The sequence below is a fragment of the Carcharhinus amblyrhynchos genome, unplaced genomic scaffold (genome assembly GCF_965287045.1).
Source record: "Carcharhinus amblyrhynchos unplaced genomic scaffold, sCarAmb.v2.hapA chromosome_1052, whole genome shotgun sequence".
Taxonomy (NCBI): Eukaryota; Metazoa; Chordata; class Chondrichthyes; order Carcharhiniformes; family Carcharhinidae; genus Carcharhinus; species Carcharhinus amblyrhynchos.
In genome coordinates this window covers 3,602-23,232 of record NW_027650792.1, presented here as the reverse complement: position 1 = coordinate 23,232, position 19,631 = coordinate 3,602, and the positions used below count along the sequence as shown (strand labels likewise).

Here is a 19,631-nt window from a genome sequence, read left to right as displayed (position 1 = left end):
GCCAGCAGCTGGGAGTCTGGTAGTGTGCGCCAATCTCGGCACTGACAGATCTCGGAACTGATAAATCTTGGTGCACTCAGCACTGTACTGTCGGCCTCTCTGTGGGGATAGGCCCCATCCATTGCTTTTTTGAACTGATTCACACTTGGCCTCTCTTAGTAGTGTAGACGAGCAGAGAGATCTTGGGGTACATGTGCATAGCTCCCTGAAAGTTGGCACCCAGGTTGTTAAGGCGTACGGTGTGTTAGCTTTTATTGGTAGAGGGATTGAATTTCGGAGCCGTGAGATCATGTTACAACTGTACAAAACTCTGGTGCGGCCGCACTTGGAGTATTGGGTACAGTTCTGGTCGCCGCATTATAAGAAAGATGTGGAGGCGTTGGAAAGGGTGCAGAGGAGGTTTACCAGGATGTTGCCTGGTATGGTGGGAAGGTCTTATGAGGAACGGCTGAGGGACTTGAGGTTATTTTCATTAGAGAGAAGAAGGTTGAGAGGTGACTTAATTGAGGCATACACGATGATCAGAGGGTTAGATAGGGTGGACAGTGAGAGCCTTTTTCCCTGGATGGTGATGGCTAACACGAGGGGACATAGCTTTAAATTAAGGGGTGGTAATTATAGGACGGGTGTCAGAGGTACGTTCTTTACTCAGAGGGTAGTAAGGGTGTGGAATGCCCTGCCTGCAGCAGTTGTGGACTCGCCAACTTTAAGGGCGTTCGAATGGTCAGTGGATAGGCATATGGATAACATTGGAATAGTTTAGGTTAGAGGGTCATTAGATTGGTTCCACTGGTCGGCGCAACATCGAGGGCTGAAGGGCCTGTACTGCGCTGGAATGTTCTATGTTCTATTTTAAGACTCCCGCTGAAAGAAACTGGCGTGATTTACTCCAGCTTTTACACTTTGAATCTTTTTGGGAGAATTTTGACTCTCTAGCTGATCTGTGCCTCTCATTATTTTATAGCCCTCTATAAGATCATCCCTAAATCTCCAACACAGGGAAAAAAGTCCCAGTCTATCCAGCCTCTCCTTGTAACTCAATCCATCAAGTTCCCAGTAGCATCCTAGTAAATCTTTTCTGCACTCTTTTTTTTTAGTTTAATAATATCCTTTCAGGATAGTGTTGGAAGCTAGTGAGGACATTTCAGGTCCCCTACCAGAGATATAGTCACAGGTGAGGTGCCTGAAGATTGGAGGGTGGCAAATGTTGTACCTTTGTTTAAAAAGGGCTGTGGGGAAAAGCCTGGGAACTACAGGCCAGTGAGCCTCACATCTGTGGTGGGTAAATTGTTAAAAGGTATTCTGAGAGATAGGATCTACAGGCATTTAGAGACTCAAGGACTGATTAGGGACAGTCAGCGTGGGTTTGTGAGTGGAAAAATCATGTCTCACGAATTTGATTGAGTTTTTTGAAGGGGTAACCAAGAAGGTAGATGAGGGCAGTATAGTTGATGTTGTCTACATGGACTTTAGCAAGGCCTTTGACAAGGTACCTCATGGTAGGTTGTTGCATAAAGTTAAATCTCACGGGATCCAGGGTGAGGTAGCCAATTGGAAACAAAATTGGCTTGAGGACAGAAGAGAGAGTTGAAGAGGGTTGTTTTTCAAACTGGAGGCCTGTGACCAGCGCTGTGCCTCAGGGATCAGTGCTGGGTCCACTGTTATTTGTCATTTATATTAATGATTTGGATGAGGATATAGAGGACCTGGTTAGTAAGTTTGCAGATGACACCAAGATTGGTGGCATAGTGGGCAGTGAAGAAAGTTATCTCCAATTGCAACGGGATCTTGATGAATTGGGCCAGTGGGCTGACGAATGGCAGATGCAGTTTAATTTAGATAAATGCGAGGTGATGCATTTTGGTAAATTGAGCAGAGGCAGGACTTACTCGGTTAATGGTAGGGTGTTGGGGAGAGTTACAGAACAAAGAGATCTAGGGGTACAAGTTCATAGCTCCTTGAAAGTGGAGTCACAGGTGGACAGAGTGGTGAAGAAAGCTTGGTTTCATCAGTCAGAACATTGAATACAGGAGTTGGGACTTTTGTTGAAGTTATATAGGACATTAGTAAGGTCACACTTGGAATACTGTGTACAGTTCTGGCCGCCCTATTATAGAAAGGATATTATTAAACTAGAAAACACGCAGAAGAGATTTACTAGGATGCTACCGGGACTTGATGGATTGAGTTATAAGGAGACGCTGGATAGACTGGGACTTTTTCCTCTGGAGCGTAGGAGGCTGAGGGATGGTCTTATAGAAGGGCGCAGATCAGCGAGATAGTCAATATCTTTTCCCAAAGATAGGGGAGTCTAAAACTAGAGGGTATAGGTTTAAGGTGAGAGGGGAGAGAGATACAAAAGGGTCCAGAGGGGCAATTATTTCACACAGGGGGTGTGTATCTGGAACAAGCCACCAGAGGCAATAGCAGAAGAGGGTACAATTCAGTCTTTTAAGAAGTGTTTAGACAGTTACATGGATAAGATGGGTATTTTGATGTGGGCCATTGGGACTAGCTTAGTGGTAAAATTTTGGCAGCATGGTCAAGGTGGGCCAAAGGCCCTGTCTCCCTGCTATAAACCTCTATGACCCAGAGGTAGATAGATTCTGAGGAAACAAAGGGGGTGAAAGGTTGTGAAAGGTTATCGGGGGTAGGTGGAATGCAGATTTGAGGGTTTTTTTAGTCTTTCTATGGGATGTGAGTGTTGTTGGCTGGGCCAGCATTTATTGCCCACTCCTAACTCCCCCTTCGGAGGGTCAACCACATTGCTGTGGCTCTGGAGTCACATGTAGGCCAGACCGGGGTAAGGACGGCAGATTTCCTTCCCTAAAGGGACATTTGGGAGCCAGATGGGTTTTTCCTGACAATCGACAGTGGTTTTATAGTCACTTTCAATTCCAGATTTTTATTGAATTCTGATTACTTATCAGATCAGTCACAATCTCTTTAAATGGCGGAGTAGGCCCGAGGGGCTAAATGGCCTACTCCTGCCCATCGTCCATATGTTTGTATTAAAAAAAAGAAAAAAAAATGGTTTACGGGATATGGATGCTGCTGGCGAGGCCCTAATTGCCCCTTGACAAAGTGGGCAATTAAATTTGCCCACTCCAAGGCCGAGGCTGAGTTATAGGCCCCAGGGTTGCTCACCGTAACTCCAGGTGTGGCCTAACCAGGGCCTTGTGTGGCCAAAGCGTGATTTCATTCTAGACCCCAAGATAAAAAGGCCAGCATCCCATTAGCCTTCTTGATGACTTAAGTACCTGTTTGGGCATTGGCAGGATGTGTTCAGTGGTTGCCGGGGAGGTTGTTAAGATGTGTTCAGTGGTTGCCGGGGTGGTTGTTAAGATGTGTTCAGTGGTTGCCAGGGTGGTTACCGGGGTGGTTGCCGGGGTGGTTGTTAAGATGTGTTCAGTGGTTGCCAGGGTGGTTACCGGGGTGGTTGCCGGGGTGGTTGTTAAGATGTGTTCAGTGGTTGCCGGGGTGGTTGCTGGTTTGTGCTCAGTGGTTGCTGGGAGGCATTCAGTGATTGCCGGGATTTGATCACTGGTTGTCGGGATGCTTGGCAGCTTGTGTCCAGTTGCTGCCTGGATGTGTTCGCTGGCTGCTGGGCTGGTTGCTGAGTGGTTGCCAGCATGTGTTGAGCGGTTGCCGGGTTGGTCGACAGGAAGTGTTCGCTGGTTGCCAGGATGTGCCGACCGGTTGCTAGGCAGTGGTTGCCAGGATGTGTTTGCTGGTTGCCAGGATGTTGAGCGGTTGCCGGGTTGGTTGCCAGGAAGTGTTCGCTGGTTTCCTGGATGTGTTGAGCGGTTGCCGGGTTGGTTGCCAGGATGTGTTGAGCTGTTGCCAGGTCGGTTGCCAGGATGTGTTTGCTGGTTGCCAGGATGTGTTGAGCGGTTGCCGGGTTGGTTGCCAGGATGTGTTGAGCTGTTGCCGGGTCGGTTGCCAGGAAGTGTTCGCTGGTTGCCAGGATGTGTTAAGCTGTTGCCAGGTTGGTTGCCAGGAAGTGTTTGCTGGTTGCCAGGATGTGTTGAGCGGTTGCCGGGTCGGTTGCCAGGAAGTGTTCGCTGGTTGCCAGGATGTGTTGAGCTGTTGCCAGGTTGGTTGCCAGGAAGTGTTTGCTGGTTGCCAGGATGTGTTGAGCGGTTGCCGGGTTGGTTGCCAGGATGTGTTCGCTGGTTGCCAGGCAGCGGTCGCCAGGAAGTGTCCGCTGGTTGCCAGGTCAGTTGCCAGGAAGTGTCCGCTGGTTGCCAGGATGTGTTGAGCTGTTGCCGGGTTGGTTGCCAGGAAGTGTCCGCTGGTTGCCAGGATGTGTTGAGTGGTTGCCGGGTCGGTTGCCAGGATGTGTTCGCTGGTTGCCAGGATGTGTTGAGCTGTTGCCGGGTCGGTTGCCAGGAAGTGTTCGCTGGTTGCCAGGCAGCGGTCGCCAGGAAGTGTCCGCTGGTTGCCGGGTTGGTCGCCAGGAAGTGTCCGCTGGTTGCCAGGATGTGTTGAGCGGTTGCCGGGTCGGCCGCCAGGAAGTGTCGGCTGGTTGCCGGGACGTGTTGGCCGGTCGCCGAGACGCCACCGGTGCTGCCTGCGGCGCGAGGTGTGTCAGCGCCTCTTGTACAACGTCAGATATAAGCTGGCGTCAACCATCCCCCCCCCCCACCCCACCCCTCCGCCAGTCTCCCCTCCTACCTCCCATCCCTCCCACTGCCTGGCAACCAGAAGCCGGATGCTGCTGCCGACAGCATTCCCCCCCCACCCCTTCGGAAACCAAGAGAATTCCTGCCGGTTTTTAACAAAAAAAGATCCGGTGGAGAGACTGTCCCCGGGGTTGGTGGGAATTAATACCTGGCACCCCCCCCCCACACACACACACCGAGGGGGGCCCGGGCCTGGGCCTGACTGTAGCTGGGTGGGTGAAGGCTTGCCGGCTGCAGGGATGTGACGTGTCTGTGTGTCTGTGTGTGAGAGAGAGAGAGAGAGAGAGAGAGCTCGGATACTGCAGCATTCCACATTGACTCAACCTGCTGAGGTCAGGCAAGGAGATGGGATAGTGGGACTGCAGCACTCCGGGATAAAGTGTGTGTGTGTCTGTGTGTGTGTGTGTGGGGGGGGGGGGGTGGGGGGGGGAGCTCCGAGCCATCTCAGGGTCTCTCTCTCTCTCTTCTCTCTCCCTCGTTCGCAGTTGGGCGACTGGATTAACGAGAAGATGCTGACGGTTCGCACCACGTCACACGACGACTCTCAGAAGCTCCACAAGAAATGGCTGAAGCACCAGGCGTTCATGTCAGAGTTGGCGCTCAACCGTGAGTGGCTGTCCAAAATCGAGAAGGTGAGGGGGGGGGGGGGTTGGGGGGGGGGGGGGGAGCGGAGGCCTGGGTTGAGGGGGGGGGTGGGGGGTGGGGGTGGGGGTGTAGCAGAGAGGGTGGGGGTGGGGGTGCCGGCAGGGGCGGTCGTGTAGAAATGTGACTCGGAAACGACAGCCTGTCTCTCTCTCTCTGTAGCAGGTATAGCCCGACTGTCTCGTGTTTACAGAACCAAACCCCCACCCCCCCCCCCACCCCCACCACCCACCCCCACCCCCCCCACCCCCCCACCCCCACCACCCCCCCCCACACCCCCCCCACACCCCCCACCCCCCCCACCCCCACCCCCACCACCACCACCCACCCCCACCACCCCCCCCCCCCACACCCCCCCCACACCCCCCACCCCCCCACCCCCACCCCCACCACCACCCACCCCCACCCCCCACCCCCCCCCACCCCACCCCCCCCCACCCACCACCCACCCCCACCACCCCCACCCCCACCCCCACCCCGTCAACCCAGTTATATCCCCCTCACCCAGTCACCCCAATTATCCCCCCCACCCAGTCACCCCAATTATCCCCCCCCACCCAGTCACCCCAATTATCCCCCTCACCCAGTCACCCCAATTATCCCCCCCCACCCAGTCACCCCAATTATCCCCCCCCACCCAGTCACCCCAATTATCCCCCCCCACCCAGTCACCCCAATTATCCCCCCCCCACCCAGTCACCCCAATTATCCCCCTCACCCAGTCACCCCAATTATCCCCCCCCACCCAGTCACCCCAATTATCCCCCCCCACCCAGTCACCCCAATTATCCCCCCCCCACCCAGTCACCCCAATTATCCCCCCCACCCAGTCACCCCAATTATCCCCCCCACCCAGTCACCCCAATTATCCCCCCCCTCAATCCTGTGCTGTGATTTATATTTATTTTACGATTATTTATCCTGCTGAATTTTTCATCCCACTCGCCTGAAGCTCGTGCTTGGCAAGGATGTAAATATAAAAGGCTATCTGGTGGGGGTGGTGGGGATGGATGGATGGTTGGGGGGGGGGGTGGTGGGGATGGATGGTTGGGGGGGGGGGGTGGTGGGGATGGATGGATGGTTGGGGGGGGTGCGGTTGGGAGAGGAAGGGGGAGGTGGGGAGGGCCTGAACATTCGAGATCCCGGGTCACTTGGGGTGCAGGTTGTTTTGGGGGGGCCCTCGGTTGCCTTGTGGGCCCCGGATACTTCTGGAAGGTCATGGCCTAATTACAGGGTCCTGGCCCATTTTGGGGGTTTGGGTTTATTTTGAGGGTTTTGCAGTATTTTTCGGGAGTCTATTTTGAGGATTTGTTTATTTTGAGGGAGTTTATTTTGAGGGTTTGTCTTTATTTTGAGGGTTTGGGGTTTATTTTGAGGGAGTTTATTTTGAGGGTTTTGGGGTTTATTTTGAGGGAGTTTATTTTGAGGGAGTTTATTTTGAGGGAGTTTATTTTGAGGGTTTGTGTTTGTTTTGAGGGAGTTTATTTTGAGGGTTTGGGGTTTATTTTGAGGGTTTGTGTTTATTTTGAGGGTTTGTTTGTTTTGAGGGAGTTTATTTTGTGGGTTTGGGGTTTATTTTGAGGGTTTGGGGTTTATTTTGTGGGAGTTTATTTCGAGGGTCTGTGTTTGTTTTGAGGGAGTTTATTTTGTGGGTTGGGGTTTATTTTGTGGGAGTTTATTTTGAGGGTTTGTGTTTATTTTGAGGGAGTTTATTTTGTGGGTTTGGGGTTTATGTTGAGGGTTGGGGTTTATTTTGAGGGTTTGGGGGTTTATTTTGTGGGTTTGGGGTTTATTTTGAGGGCTGGGGTTTATTTTGAGGGTTTGGGGGTTTATTTTGAAAGTTTGGGGTTTATTTTGAGGGAATTTATTTTGAAGGTTTGGGGTTTATTTTGAGGATTTGGAGTTTATTTTGAGGGTTTGTGTTTATTTTGAGGGAGTTTATTTTGAGTGTTTGGGGTTTATTTTGAGGGTTTGGGGGTTTATTTTGAGGGTTTGGGGTTTATTTTGAGGGTTTGGGGTTTATCTTGTGGGTTTGGGGTTTATTTTGAGGGTTGGGGTTTATTTTGAAGGTTTGGGGGTTTATTTTGTGGGAGTTTATTTTGTAGGTTTGGGGTTTATTTTGAGGATTTGGAGTTTATTTTGAGGATTTGGGGTTTGTTTTGAGGGTTTGGGGTTTATTTTGAGGGTTGGGGTTTATTTTGAAGGTTTGGGGGTTTATTTTGTGGGTTTGGGGTTTATTTTGTGGGAGTTTTTTTTGTTTGGGGGTTTATTTTGAGGGTTTGTGTTTATTTTGAGGGAGTTTATTTTGAGGGTTGGGGGTTTATTTTGAGTGTTTGGGGGTTTATTTTGAGGGTATGGGGTTTATTGTTTATTTTGTGGGTTTGGGGTTTATTTTGAGGGTTTGGGGTATGTTGAGATGAGAAGGAGTTGACGATTGAAAGTCCTTGGTTGGGTTTTGATGTTTTGGTTGGCTCTGTGTTGGGCCATACATGACATATAGCGACCTATATAATAGCATATATAACACTGTGTACTATATATGGCATAAGGATATTTAAGTGTGTATTGTACAGAATGTATGCTCGTCCTTGGGAGCAGACATTGTATCATGTTTGGACAATGCGTATGTAATATATAGCTTGTCACTGGCAGTATCTATTCTGTACCATGGACTGAGTAACAAGAAGCAAACAGACGCTTTGATGTCCTCAGGATGTCCCTTCCCATTTCAAAATAGCTGTTGGATAGTTGTTGTGATTACCTCGGCGAATGAGGCACACAGCAAGATCCCACTATTGGAAATTGGACCAAATCAATTGCCTTGGATTGTGCTGGTTGGGGTTTGCAGAGTGAACCAGGGCAAGAAAGCAGGGACAGCCTGCCCACTCCCTTTCAATATCATACCATGGGAATGTGACATCTACTGGAGATTTAATCCATAAAACGGCACCTCTGACAGTGCGGCACTCCCTCAGTACTGACCCTCTGACAGTGCGGCACTCCCTCAGCACTGACCCTCTGACAGTGCGGCACTCCCTCAGTACTGACCCTCTGACAGTGCGGCACTCCCTCAGCACTGACCCTCTGACAGTGCGGCGCTCCCTCAGCACTGACCCTCTGACAGTGCGGCACTCCCTCAGCACTGACCCTCTGACAGTGCGGCGCTCCCTCAGTACTGACCCTCTGACAGTGCGGCACTCCCTCAGCACTGACCCTCTGACAGTGCGGCACTCCCTCAGCACTGACCCTCTGACAGTGCGGCGCTCCCTCAGCACTGATCCTCTGACAGTGCGGCACTCCCTCAGCACTGACCCTCTGACAGTGCGGCACTCCCTCAGTCCTGACCCTCTGACAGTGCGGCACTCCCTCAGCACTGACCCTCTGACAGTGCGGCACTCCCTCAGCACTGACCCTCTGACAGTGCGGCACTCCCTCAGTACTGACCCTCTGACAGTGCGGCGCTCCCTCAGCACTGACCCTCTGACAGTGCGGCGCGCCCTCAGCACTGACCCTCTGACAGTGCGGCACTCCCTCAGTACTGCCCCTCAAACGATACAGAGCTCCCTCAGTAGGGACCATTCTCCGGTGAAACCTTCAATGCTGCCTGGTGATATCTCAGTGCATCTCCAGTGTTGTTCCTCTGGCAGTGTGGCACTCCATCAGCGCTACTGGTCAGTATTATGTGCTCCAGTGTTTGCACTCGACCCCGTGTCCTCTGACTGAAGGGGAGGGTGCCACCATGTTGAGATAACTTACCACCTCCAGTACTTTAGACTGGAGTGTATACAGTCAACACCATGAGTTATATTCTGACATATATTGGACAGGATACAGTGAGGCGTGGGTTATGTTTTATGAATATTAGTGATCTTCATTTTTATTCATCCAGAGATGTGGGTGTCACTGACAGAGTGGTGTTATATTGTCCTTTGGAGGGTGTTGTTGAATCACCTCTTGGACTGCTGCAGTCCACGTGGTGTAGGTACACCCGCAGTGCTGTTAGGGAGGAAATTCCAAGATTTTCACCCATCAAAAGCGAAGGGGCAGTGACGTATTTCCAAGTCTGGAGGGTGAGGGGTTTGGAGGGGAGCTTGCTGTTGTTCCCGTGGATCTGCTGCCTAGATAGTGGGAGTCTTGTGTTTGGAAAGTGCTGTTGAAGGAGCCTTGCTGAGTTTGCTGCAGTGTATCTTGTACACACGGCTGCCACTGTTCTTTGGTAGTGGAGAGAGTGAACGTTTAAGGTGGCAAATCTTTGTAAATGTTTGTGGATGGGGTGCCAATCGAGCGAGCTGCTTTGTCCTGGGTGGTGTCAAGCTTTTTGGGTGTTGTTGAAGCTGCACCCATCCAGGCAAGCGGAGAGTATTGCATCATATTCCTGACTTGTGCCTTGAAAGATGGTGGACAGACTTTCTGTGTAAATATATTACAGCACAGAATGCACCCTGTACAACATATATTACAGGACAAAATGCAGTCTGTATATTGTATGTTACAGGACAGAATGCACACTGTATAATATATATTACAGGACAGAATGCACTCTGTATAGTTTATGTTACGGGGCAGAGCACACTCAGTGTAATATTACGGGACAGAATGCAATCTACAATATATATTACTGACAGAATGCACACTGTATAATATATATTACAGGACAGAGCACACTCAGTATAATATTACAGGACAGAATGCATTCTACAGTGTATATTACTGACAGAATGCCACTGTATAATATTTATTACAGAATAGATCACTGTATAATGTATATTACAGGACAGAATGCACTCTGTGTAATGTATATTACAGGATTGAACACCCTCTGTATAATATATATTACAGGGCAGAGCACACTCAGTATAATATTACAGGACAGAATGCATTCTACAATATATATTATTGACAGAATGCACACTGTATAATATATATTACAGGATGGAACACACACTATAAGACTATAAGACAACACACACTGTGTAATATATATTAAGGACAGAATACACACTGTATAATATAAATTACAGGATACAGAATTTGGCGCCTAACCAAATCTTTGTTCATTGCAGTGAGATTGGAAAATCCCACCGGTATGAATGGTGGTAAGATTCCAGTAAAAATTCTGACAACACCAGGTTTTAGTCCAACTGATTTATTTGATAGTAAACTCACAAGCTTTCGAGGGGATTCCCTCTTCTTCAGGTGAGTGGAGAGTTCTGGCCTCAGATTCCAGCCAGAGTTTTACAGCATAGAGAGAGGCCCTTTGGCCCATCCTGTGTGTGCTGGCCATCATGCACCTATCTATTCTAATCCCAGCACTTGGTCCATAGCCTTGTGTGCTGCGGCGTTTCAGGTGCTCATCCAAGTGTTTCCTCAATGTCACGAGGATTCCCGCCTCTCCCACCCACTTGCCTACCTAACCTACCCTACCACCTTCAAGTGATGGAGAGTCAATTTGGGTTGAAATCAGAAATAACAGGGGGATGGAAGACAGAGATGAAAGTGGTCTATAGGCCCCCCAAAAATGTGAGCACTTGGGAAGTCAGAGCATAAGTGGGGAAGTATCGAGAGCACTTTCGAACGGAACTGCAATTATCACGGGAGATTTTAATCTGCATATTATTCGGATAAACCAAATAGCAAGGGTAGTGTAGACGAAGAGTTTTTGGAGAGTATCAGGGATTGTGTTTTACATTGTGGATCCTGCCCAGGAAAGGCCTACTTTAGATTTGAATCATAGAAACCCTACAGTGCAGAAAGAGACCCTTCGGCCCATCAAGGCAGGCCTTATGAGGATAGGTGGAGGGAGCTGGGACTCTTCTCCCTGGAGAGACGAAGGTTGAGAGGCGACCTGATAGAGGTTTACAAGATGTTGAGAGGTATTGATCGAGTGGATTCTCAGAGGCTATTTCCCAGGGGCTGAAATGGTCGCTATGAGAGGACACAGGTTTAAGGTGCTGGGGAGCGGGTACAGAGGAGATGTCAGGGGTAAGTTTTTCACTCAGAGGGTGGTGAGTGAGTGGAATCGGCTGCCGTCGGTGGTGGTGGAGGCGAACTCACTGGGGTCTTTTAAAAGACTGGATGAGTATATGGGATCTAATGGGATTGGGAGTTACAGATAGTTCTATGGCCTGGTAGGTAGGGATATGATTGGCGCAACTTGTGGGCCGAAGGGCCTGTTTGTGCTGTAGTGTTCTATGTTCTATCAAGTCTGCACCGAACACAATCCCACCCAGTCCCTACCCCCATATATTATACCCACTAATCCCTGTAACCTACACATCCCTGGACACCAAGGGACAATTTCTTAGCACGGCCAATCAACCTAACCTGCAGATCTTTGGACTGTGGGAGGAAACCCACGCAGACACGAGGAGAATGTGCAAACTCCACACAGACAGTGACCCCGAGCCGGAAATCGAACCCAGGACCCTGGAGCTGTGAAGCAGCAGTGCTAACCCATTTGGTCTTGTGTAATGAAGAAGAGTTGATCAGAGATCTTGTGGTTAAGGGTCCCCTGAGGAAATAGTGATCATAATTTAAGACTGTAAGGTATTGGATCTGAATTAGGCCCATCTAGTCTGTGCCACCATTCAATCATGGCTGATATGAGCCTCATCCCCATTCTCCTGCCTTCTCACCGTAACCCTTAATCCCCTTATTGATCAAGAACCTATCTATCTCTGTCTTAAAGACACTCGATGACCTGACCCCCAAGCCTTCTGTGTCAGAGTTCCACAGATTTCCCACCCTCTGGCTGAAGAAATTCCTCCTCATCTCGGTTTTAAAGAAGCATCCCTTCCCTCTGAGGTTGCGCCCTCGAGTTCTAGTCTCTCCCTGAGTGGAAACATCCTCTCCACGTCCACTCTATCCAGGCCTCTCCGTATTCTGTAAGTTTCAATTAGATTCTCCCCACCCCTCATCCTTCTAAACGTCATGGAGTACAGACCCAGAGTCCTCATTCATTCCTGGGATCATTCCTGTAATTTTGAGTGGCACGGTAGCACAGTGGGTTAGCACTGCTGCTTCACAGCTCCAGGGTCCTGGGTTCGATTCCCGGCTCGGGTCACCGTCTGTGTGGGGTTCGCACATTCTCCTCATGTCTGCGTGGGTTTCCTCCCACAGTCTAAAGATGTGCGGGTTAGGTTGATTGGCCATGCTAAGAAATTGCCCCTTAGTGTCCTGGGTTGTATAGGTCAGAGGGATTAGTGGGTAATAGATGGGGGTAGGGCCTGGGTGGGATTGTGGTCGGTGCAGACTCGATGGGCTGAATGGCCTCTTTCTGCACTGTAGGGTTTCTACGTGATAGAATTCCAGATACTGTTTGAGGGTGAGCACCATAAGCAATTTCTCCAACTTAAATACGGGCAATTATAATGGAATGAACAAAGAACAAAAACAGCCCGGGAAACAGGGCCAACCAGCCCGCGCCGCCATCTTAACATTCCGAGTCCCCCCTCCACCCATGACCCTTATCTATTGTTTTATGGCCATCCACATTGAGGGAAAACTAATTCAGGGACAATTTATTACCTCCAATCAGCCTAACAGCACATCTTTGGGGTGTGGGAGGAAACCGGAGCACCCGGAGGAAACCCACGCAAGCACGGGGAGAATGCGCAAACTCCCACAGATACCGGCCCAAATCCATGTATCTGCACAGCAAACAGTGATAGTCACTGAGCTGTCGTCTTGCCCAGTATCTGGTCCAGTTTAAGTGTACACTAACGACGTGAAGCACTAGGCAACTCTTGAAGCATCCATAAGAACATAAGTAGGAGCAGGAGTTGGCCATCTAGCCCCTCGAGCCTGCCCCGCCATTCAATAAGATCATGGCTGATCTGGAGTGGATCAGTTCCACTTTCCCGCTTTCTCCCCTTAATTCCCCTGTCTATCAGAAACCTATCTACCCGTGACTTAAATATATTTAGCGAGGCAGCCTCCACCTCTTCAATGGGCAGAGAATTCCAGAGATTCACCACCCTTTGAGTGAAGAAGTTCCTCCTCAACTCTGATCTAAACTGCACCCCCCCCTCTTATCTTGAGGCTGTGCCCTCTAGTCCTGCTATCCTTTCTAAGCGGGAAGAATCTCTCTACCTCTACCCTATCCATCCCCTTCATTATCTTATACGTCTCTATAAGATCCCCCCTCATCCTTCTAAACTCCAACGAGTACAGACCCAGTCTATTTAGTCTCTCTTCATAGTCCAACCCCCTCATCTCCGGTATCCAGGAGACTGGGAAGTTTTTGGAATCCAGTAGCAATAGAACCAAAAGCCCATAAGAGGGGAGAAAATGAACTTTGAGAAAAAAGTTGCATTAAAACAAACTGTTAGAGTTCCTGTGGATATATAAATATGGTTAAGGTAAATGTGGGACTTCTACTGAACAAGGCAGGTAAATTGACAACAGCAAACGGTGGATAAAGCTAAATTAATTTTTTGCGTCAGTCTCTATATTGCAAATCTCCCTAAGTTATCAGATGGCCTAATTTCAGATGACACTGTAGAACACTTGGGGGGAGATTTGATAGAGGTGTATAAGATTTTGATGAGTATAGATAGAACATTACAGCACAGTACAGGCCCTTCGGCCCTCGATGTTGCGCCGACCAGTGGAACCAATCTAATGACCCTCTAACCTAAACTATTCTAATGTTATCCATATGCCTATCCACTGACCATTTGAACGCCCTTAAAGTTGGCGAGTCCACAACTGCTGCAGGCAGGGCATTCCACGCCCTTACTACCCTCTGAGTAAAGAACCTACCCCTGACATCCGTCCTATAATTACCACCCCTCAATTTAAAGCTATGTCCCCTCGTGTTAGCCATCACCATCCGAGGAAAAAGGCTCTCACTGTCCACCCTATCTAACCCTCTGATCATCTTGTATACCTCAATCAGGTCACCTCGTAACCTTCTTCTCTCCAATGAAAATAACCTCAAGTTCCTCGTAAGACCTTCCCACCATACCAGGCAACATCCTGGTAAACCTCCTCTGCACCCTTTCCAATGCCTCCACATCTTATAATGCGGCGACCAGAACTGTACGCAATACTCTAAGTGCGGCCGCACCAGAGTTTTGTACAGTTGTAACATGACCTCACGGCTCCAAAATTCAGTCCCTCTACCAATAAAAGCTAACACACCGTACGCCTTCTTAACAACCTTATCAACCTGGGTGGGAGAGCGAATGCAAGCAGGCTTTTTTCCACTGAGGCTAGGGGAGAAAAAATAACCAGAGGGTATGGGTTAAGGGTGAAAGGAGAAAAGTTTAAAGGGAATATTGGGGGGGGCGGGGGGGGGGGGGGGCTTCTTCACGCAGAGAGAGTGGTGGGAGTGTGGAATGAGGCTGCCGGATAAATGCAGGGTCACTTTTAAGAAAAACTTGGACGGCTTCATGGATGAGAGGGATATAGTCAGTGGGACTAGGCAAAAAATGGTTCGGCACAGACAAGAAGAGCCAAAAGGGCCTATTTCTGAGCTGTAATTTTCGATGGTAACTTGCAATAATCCCAACCACAAGGGATAGAATACTAAAGAAACTCAGGGGGCTAAGGATGGACAGGTCGCCAGGACCCGATGAACTGTATGCTAGGGTTTTAACGGAGCTGGCTGCAGAGAGAGTTGACCCATTGGTTGAAAATTTTCAGAACTTGCTAAATCCTGGGAGGGTACCAGAAGATTGGAACACAGCCAAGGTGACCCCCTTGTTCAAAAAGGAAGGAAGGTTGAAGGCAAGACGCTGGCGTTCATAATCAAAGAGAAAAACCTAGTCAACGTGGTTTTATGAAAGATGAATCACATTTGGCAAATTTGCTCCAATTCTTTGAGGATGTCACAAGGAGATAGAGGGGAACCTGTAGATGTGGTGTATTTAGATTTCCAAAAGGCATTTGACAAGGTGCCGCATTAAAGACTGGTGCATAAAGTAGAAGCCCATGGAAATGGAAGAAGTATGTTTACGTCTACTGAAAAGTGGCTGTCACATAAAAAACGGAGTTGGAATAAATGGGTCCTTTTCAGAGTGGAAAAATGTAACTAGTAGAGTGCTACAGGGCCCACACTTGTCCACTATTGACACGAATGATCTGGAGGAAGTAACAGAATGTAATGTTTCCAAATTTGCCGACAATACGTAGACAGGTGGAAGAGCAGGTTGCGAATGGGGATTTGAGATTCTTACAACGGGGTATGGACAGATTGGGCGAAAACCTGACGACTGGACTTTAATCTTGGGAAAGGGTGAGGTCACGCACTTTGATCGCAGGAATCAAAAGGCAGATTATCTAAATGGAGAGAGAGAGAGAGACTGCAGGTGAGTGAAGTGCAGAGGGATCTGGAAGTTCTAGTGTATGAATCACAAAAAGTTACCAGGCAGATTCAACAAGTCGTTAAGAAGGTATTTTGGCCTTATTGTAAAGGGGTTGGAGTTTAAAAAGAGGGAGGTTTTGTTGCAGTTGGACAGGGTGTTGGTGAGGACTCTCCTGGAGTAATGTGTAAAATTTTGATCACCTTAGCATAAAAAGGAGATAGTAAGATTGGAATCCAAAGAAGATTCCCCAGGCTAATTCCTGGCATGAGAGGATTGTCCTATCAAGAGAGACAAAATAGTTGAGGTCTATTCCTTGGAGTTTAGAGTGAGGGGTGACCTTATTCAAACATATAAGATCCCGAGGGGGTTTGACAGGGTAGATGGGGAGATGTTTTCACTAGTGAGAGAGTCTGGAACAAGGGGACACGACTGCAGGATAAAGGGTTGGTCAGGTAAAGCTGAGGTGTGGAGAAATTTCTTCTCGCGGAGGGTGGTGAATCTCTGGAATTATCTGCCCCAAGGATTTAGTGCCACGTTGTCCATACGATGCAGAGATAGAGTAGACAGGAAGAATTTCTTTAGCCAGAGAGTGGTGAATCTGTGGAACCCTTTGCCGCAGAAGGCCAGGTCATCGAGTGTCTTTAAGACAGAGATAGATAGATCCTTGGTAGAGGGGTTGATGATCAGAGGGGGGGCAGAGATTTAAGGTAAGGGTTTAGAGGGGATGTGAGGAAAATCTTTTTCACCCAGAGGGTGGTGGGAGTCTGGAACTCATTGCCTCAAAGAGTGGTGGATGCAGAGACCCTCATAGCGAACAACACAGCACAGGAAACAGGCCCTTTGGACCTACAAGCCCGCACCGCCCATTTTAACACTCAGCCAGTGCCTCATTCCAATCCTCCTCCTACCTATCACTTTTGTCTACGCCTCTTGGACTCCACAATAAAGGTGTGCAAATTTAGAGGATTATATGTGTGCCAGATTAAGGAAGGTCTAATAACATGGAAGAAATATTTAGACGTGCACTTGCAACAAGGCTGGAGAATGGGATTAGAATGGGGAGGGAGATCCCACCCTCAGTCTCCTGAACCTGCACTTGGAATATGCAGCAATAAATCGGAAATAGGTGATTTGACACCTTGGTGTAGCAGGCAATAAAGAAGGCAAATAGTATATTGGGCTTCATTGCGAGAGGTTTCGAAAACAGGAGCCAGGGATGTCTTGATGCAATCATACAGGGTCTCAGTGAGACCATACCCCGAGTATTGTGTGCAATTTTGGTCTCCTTATCTGAGGAAGGATGCTCTTGCTCAAGAGAGGGCACGGAAAAGATTCACCAGGCCGATTCCTGGGATGGCGAGACTGAGGCACGAGGAGAGGTCGAGTTGGTTAGGATTGTACTCGTTGGAGTTCAGAAGAGTGAGGGGGGGGGAGGATCTAACAGGATGAGACAGGGTAGATGCAGGGAGGATGTTCCCAATGATTGGGGGGGGGGGGTGGGAGAGCAAATTATTGAGTTGGATGATCAGACATGATCATAATGGATGGCAAAGCAGGCTCGATGGGCTGAATGGCCTACTCCTCCTTCTAGTTTCTATGTTTCTCCGAATCCAAGTCCCTTTAAGCAGCAGCGAGTCCCAACCGCCTGCTTTCTCCCTGTTAAAAAAGAGGGCATGTGGATTCAGGACCATTTAATTCTAATGAACCTAGGTGGCACAGTGGGTTAGCACTGCTACTTCACAGCTCCAGGGTCCTGGGTTCAATTCCCGGCTCGGGTCACTGTCTGTGTGGGGTTTGCACATTCTCCTCGTGTCTGTGTGGGTTTCCTCCCACAGTCCAAAGATGTGTGGGTTAGGTTGATTGGCCGTGCTAAGAAATTGTCCCTTAGTGCCCAGGGATGTGTAGGTTAGAGGGGTTAGTGGGTATGATATGTAGGGATATGGGGGTAGGAACTGGGTGGGGTTGTGGTCAGTGCAGACTCGATGGGCCGAAGGGCCTCTCTCTACCCTGTAGGGTTTCGATGATTCTATGATCTTTGAAAGATTTGGTTGTGATACATGACCTGGATATTATGGGATGTTGTTGATTAGCCAACATATGTTAAGAGGTGACCTAATTGAGGCATACAAGATCAGAGGGTTAGATAGGGTGGACAGTGAGAGCCTTTTTCCTCGGATGGTGACGTCTAACACGAGGGGACATTGCTTTAAATTAAGGGGTGGTAATTATAGGACGGATGTCAGGGGTAGGTTCTTTACTCAGAGGGTAGTAAAGGGGTGGAATGCCCTGCCTGCAGCAGCTGTGGACTCACCAACTTTAAGGGCGTTCGAATGGTCAGTGGATAGGCATATGGATAACATTGGAATAGTTTAGGTTAGAGGGTCATTAGATTGGTTCCACTGGTCGGCGCAACATCGAGGGCTGAAGGGCCTGTACTGCGCTGTAATGTTCTATGTTCTACTGCTGAATCCCCAGTGATATTGCTGTAGCAGTCACCGTGTGAGTGCGAGGCTCGTTCCCGAGCGTGGGGAATGTGGATTTTGATGCCATGATGCAAGGTTTGAGCAGCAGCGAGGCTGGAGGCCCGATTCCATTGTTCGATCTGATCTATTATTGTCACGTGTATTAGTATACAGTGTAAAGTATTGTTTCTTGCGCGCTATACCATTCATAGAGAAGGAAAGCAGAGAGTGTAGGATGTAGTGTTACAGTCATAGCTAGGGTGTAGAGAAAGATCAACTTAATGCGAGGTAGGTCCATTCAAAAGTCTGACAGCGGCAGGGAAGAAACTGTTCTTGAGTTGGTTGGTATGTGACCTCAGACTTTTATGTCTTTCCTGATAGAAGAAGTGAGAATGTCCGGTGTGCGTGGGGGGTCCTTGATTATGCTGGTGGCTTTGCCGAGGCAGCGGGAAGTGTAGACAGAGTCAATGGATGGTTTGTGTGATGGATTGGGACTACATTCACGACCTTTTGTAGTTCCTTGCGGTCTTGGGCAGAGCAGGAGCCCAGACCAAGCTGTGATACAACCAGAAAGAATGCTTTCTATGGGGCATCTGTAAAAGTTGGTGAGCGTGTTGTAGCGGACATGCCAAATTTCCTTAGTCTTCTGAGAAAGTAGAGGCGTTGGTGGGGCTTTCTTAACTATAGTGTCAGCATGGGGGGGGACCAGGGCAGGTTGTTGGTTAAAACTTGAAGCTCTCGTTCCTTTCTACTTTGTCCCCGTTGATGTAGACAGGGACATGTTCTCCTTTACGCTTCCTGAAATCGATGACAATCTCCTTCCTTTTGTTGACATTGAAGGAGAGATTATTGCTGTCCATTATTCTCGGTATTATTATTGATTATTGTTTTACCCGCCCGCTCCTCTGTCACAGGAAGGCCAGCAGCTGATCAAAGAGAAACCCGAGCTCGCCCCAGAGGTGAGGAAGAAGCTGGAGGAGATTCACGATTGCTGGATTGTTCTGGAGAGCACCACGCAGGCCAAGGCCAGGCACCTGTTTGAGGCGAACAAGGCCGAGCTCCTGGTGCAGAGCTATGGTGAGCTGGACAAGCGGCTCTCGCACCTGGAGGGGCAGCTGCAGGGGGTAGAAGGAGGGAGAGACATCGCCAGCGTCAACAGTCAACTCCAGAAACTGCAGGTGAGCCGCCGGCGACCCTCGGTGCTCCCACAGCCCGGGCCCAGTGTATTTACCCAGCCCGGGCCCGGTGTATTTACCCAGCCCGGGCCCGGTGTATTTACCCAGCCCGGGCCCAGTGTATTTACCCAGCCCGGGCCCGGTGTATTTACCCAGCCCGGGCCCAGTGTATTTACCCAGCCCGGGCCCAGTGTATTTACCCAGCCCGGGCCCAGTGTATTTACCCAGTCCGGGCCCAGTGTATTTACCCCAGCCCGGGCCCGGTGTATTTACCCAGCCCGGGCCCAGTGTATTTACCCAGCCCGGGCCCGGTGTATTTACCCAGCCCGGGCCCAGTGTATTTACCCAGCCCGGGCC

At 49.4% G+C, this 19,631-nt stretch overlaps 1 protein-coding gene across 1 annotated transcript in view; it reads left to right on the top strand.

Moving 5' to 3' along the window:
- LOC145340474 (spectrin beta chain, non-erythrocytic 4-like) overlaps positions 1–19,277 on the top strand; it is a gene marked incomplete at both ends in the record, with an annotated part of 36,100 nt that extends 16,823 nt beyond the window's left edge. Inside the window, 2 exons of the mRNA XM_080184942.1 lie at positions 5,171–5,317; positions 19,014–19,277. Coding sequence (XP_080041068.1) covers positions 5,171–5,317; positions 19,014–19,277 — 411 coding nt within the window. The remainder of the gene's footprint in view (positions 1–5,170; positions 5,318–19,013) is intronic.
- Positions 19,278–19,631: the final 354 nt, after the last annotated feature.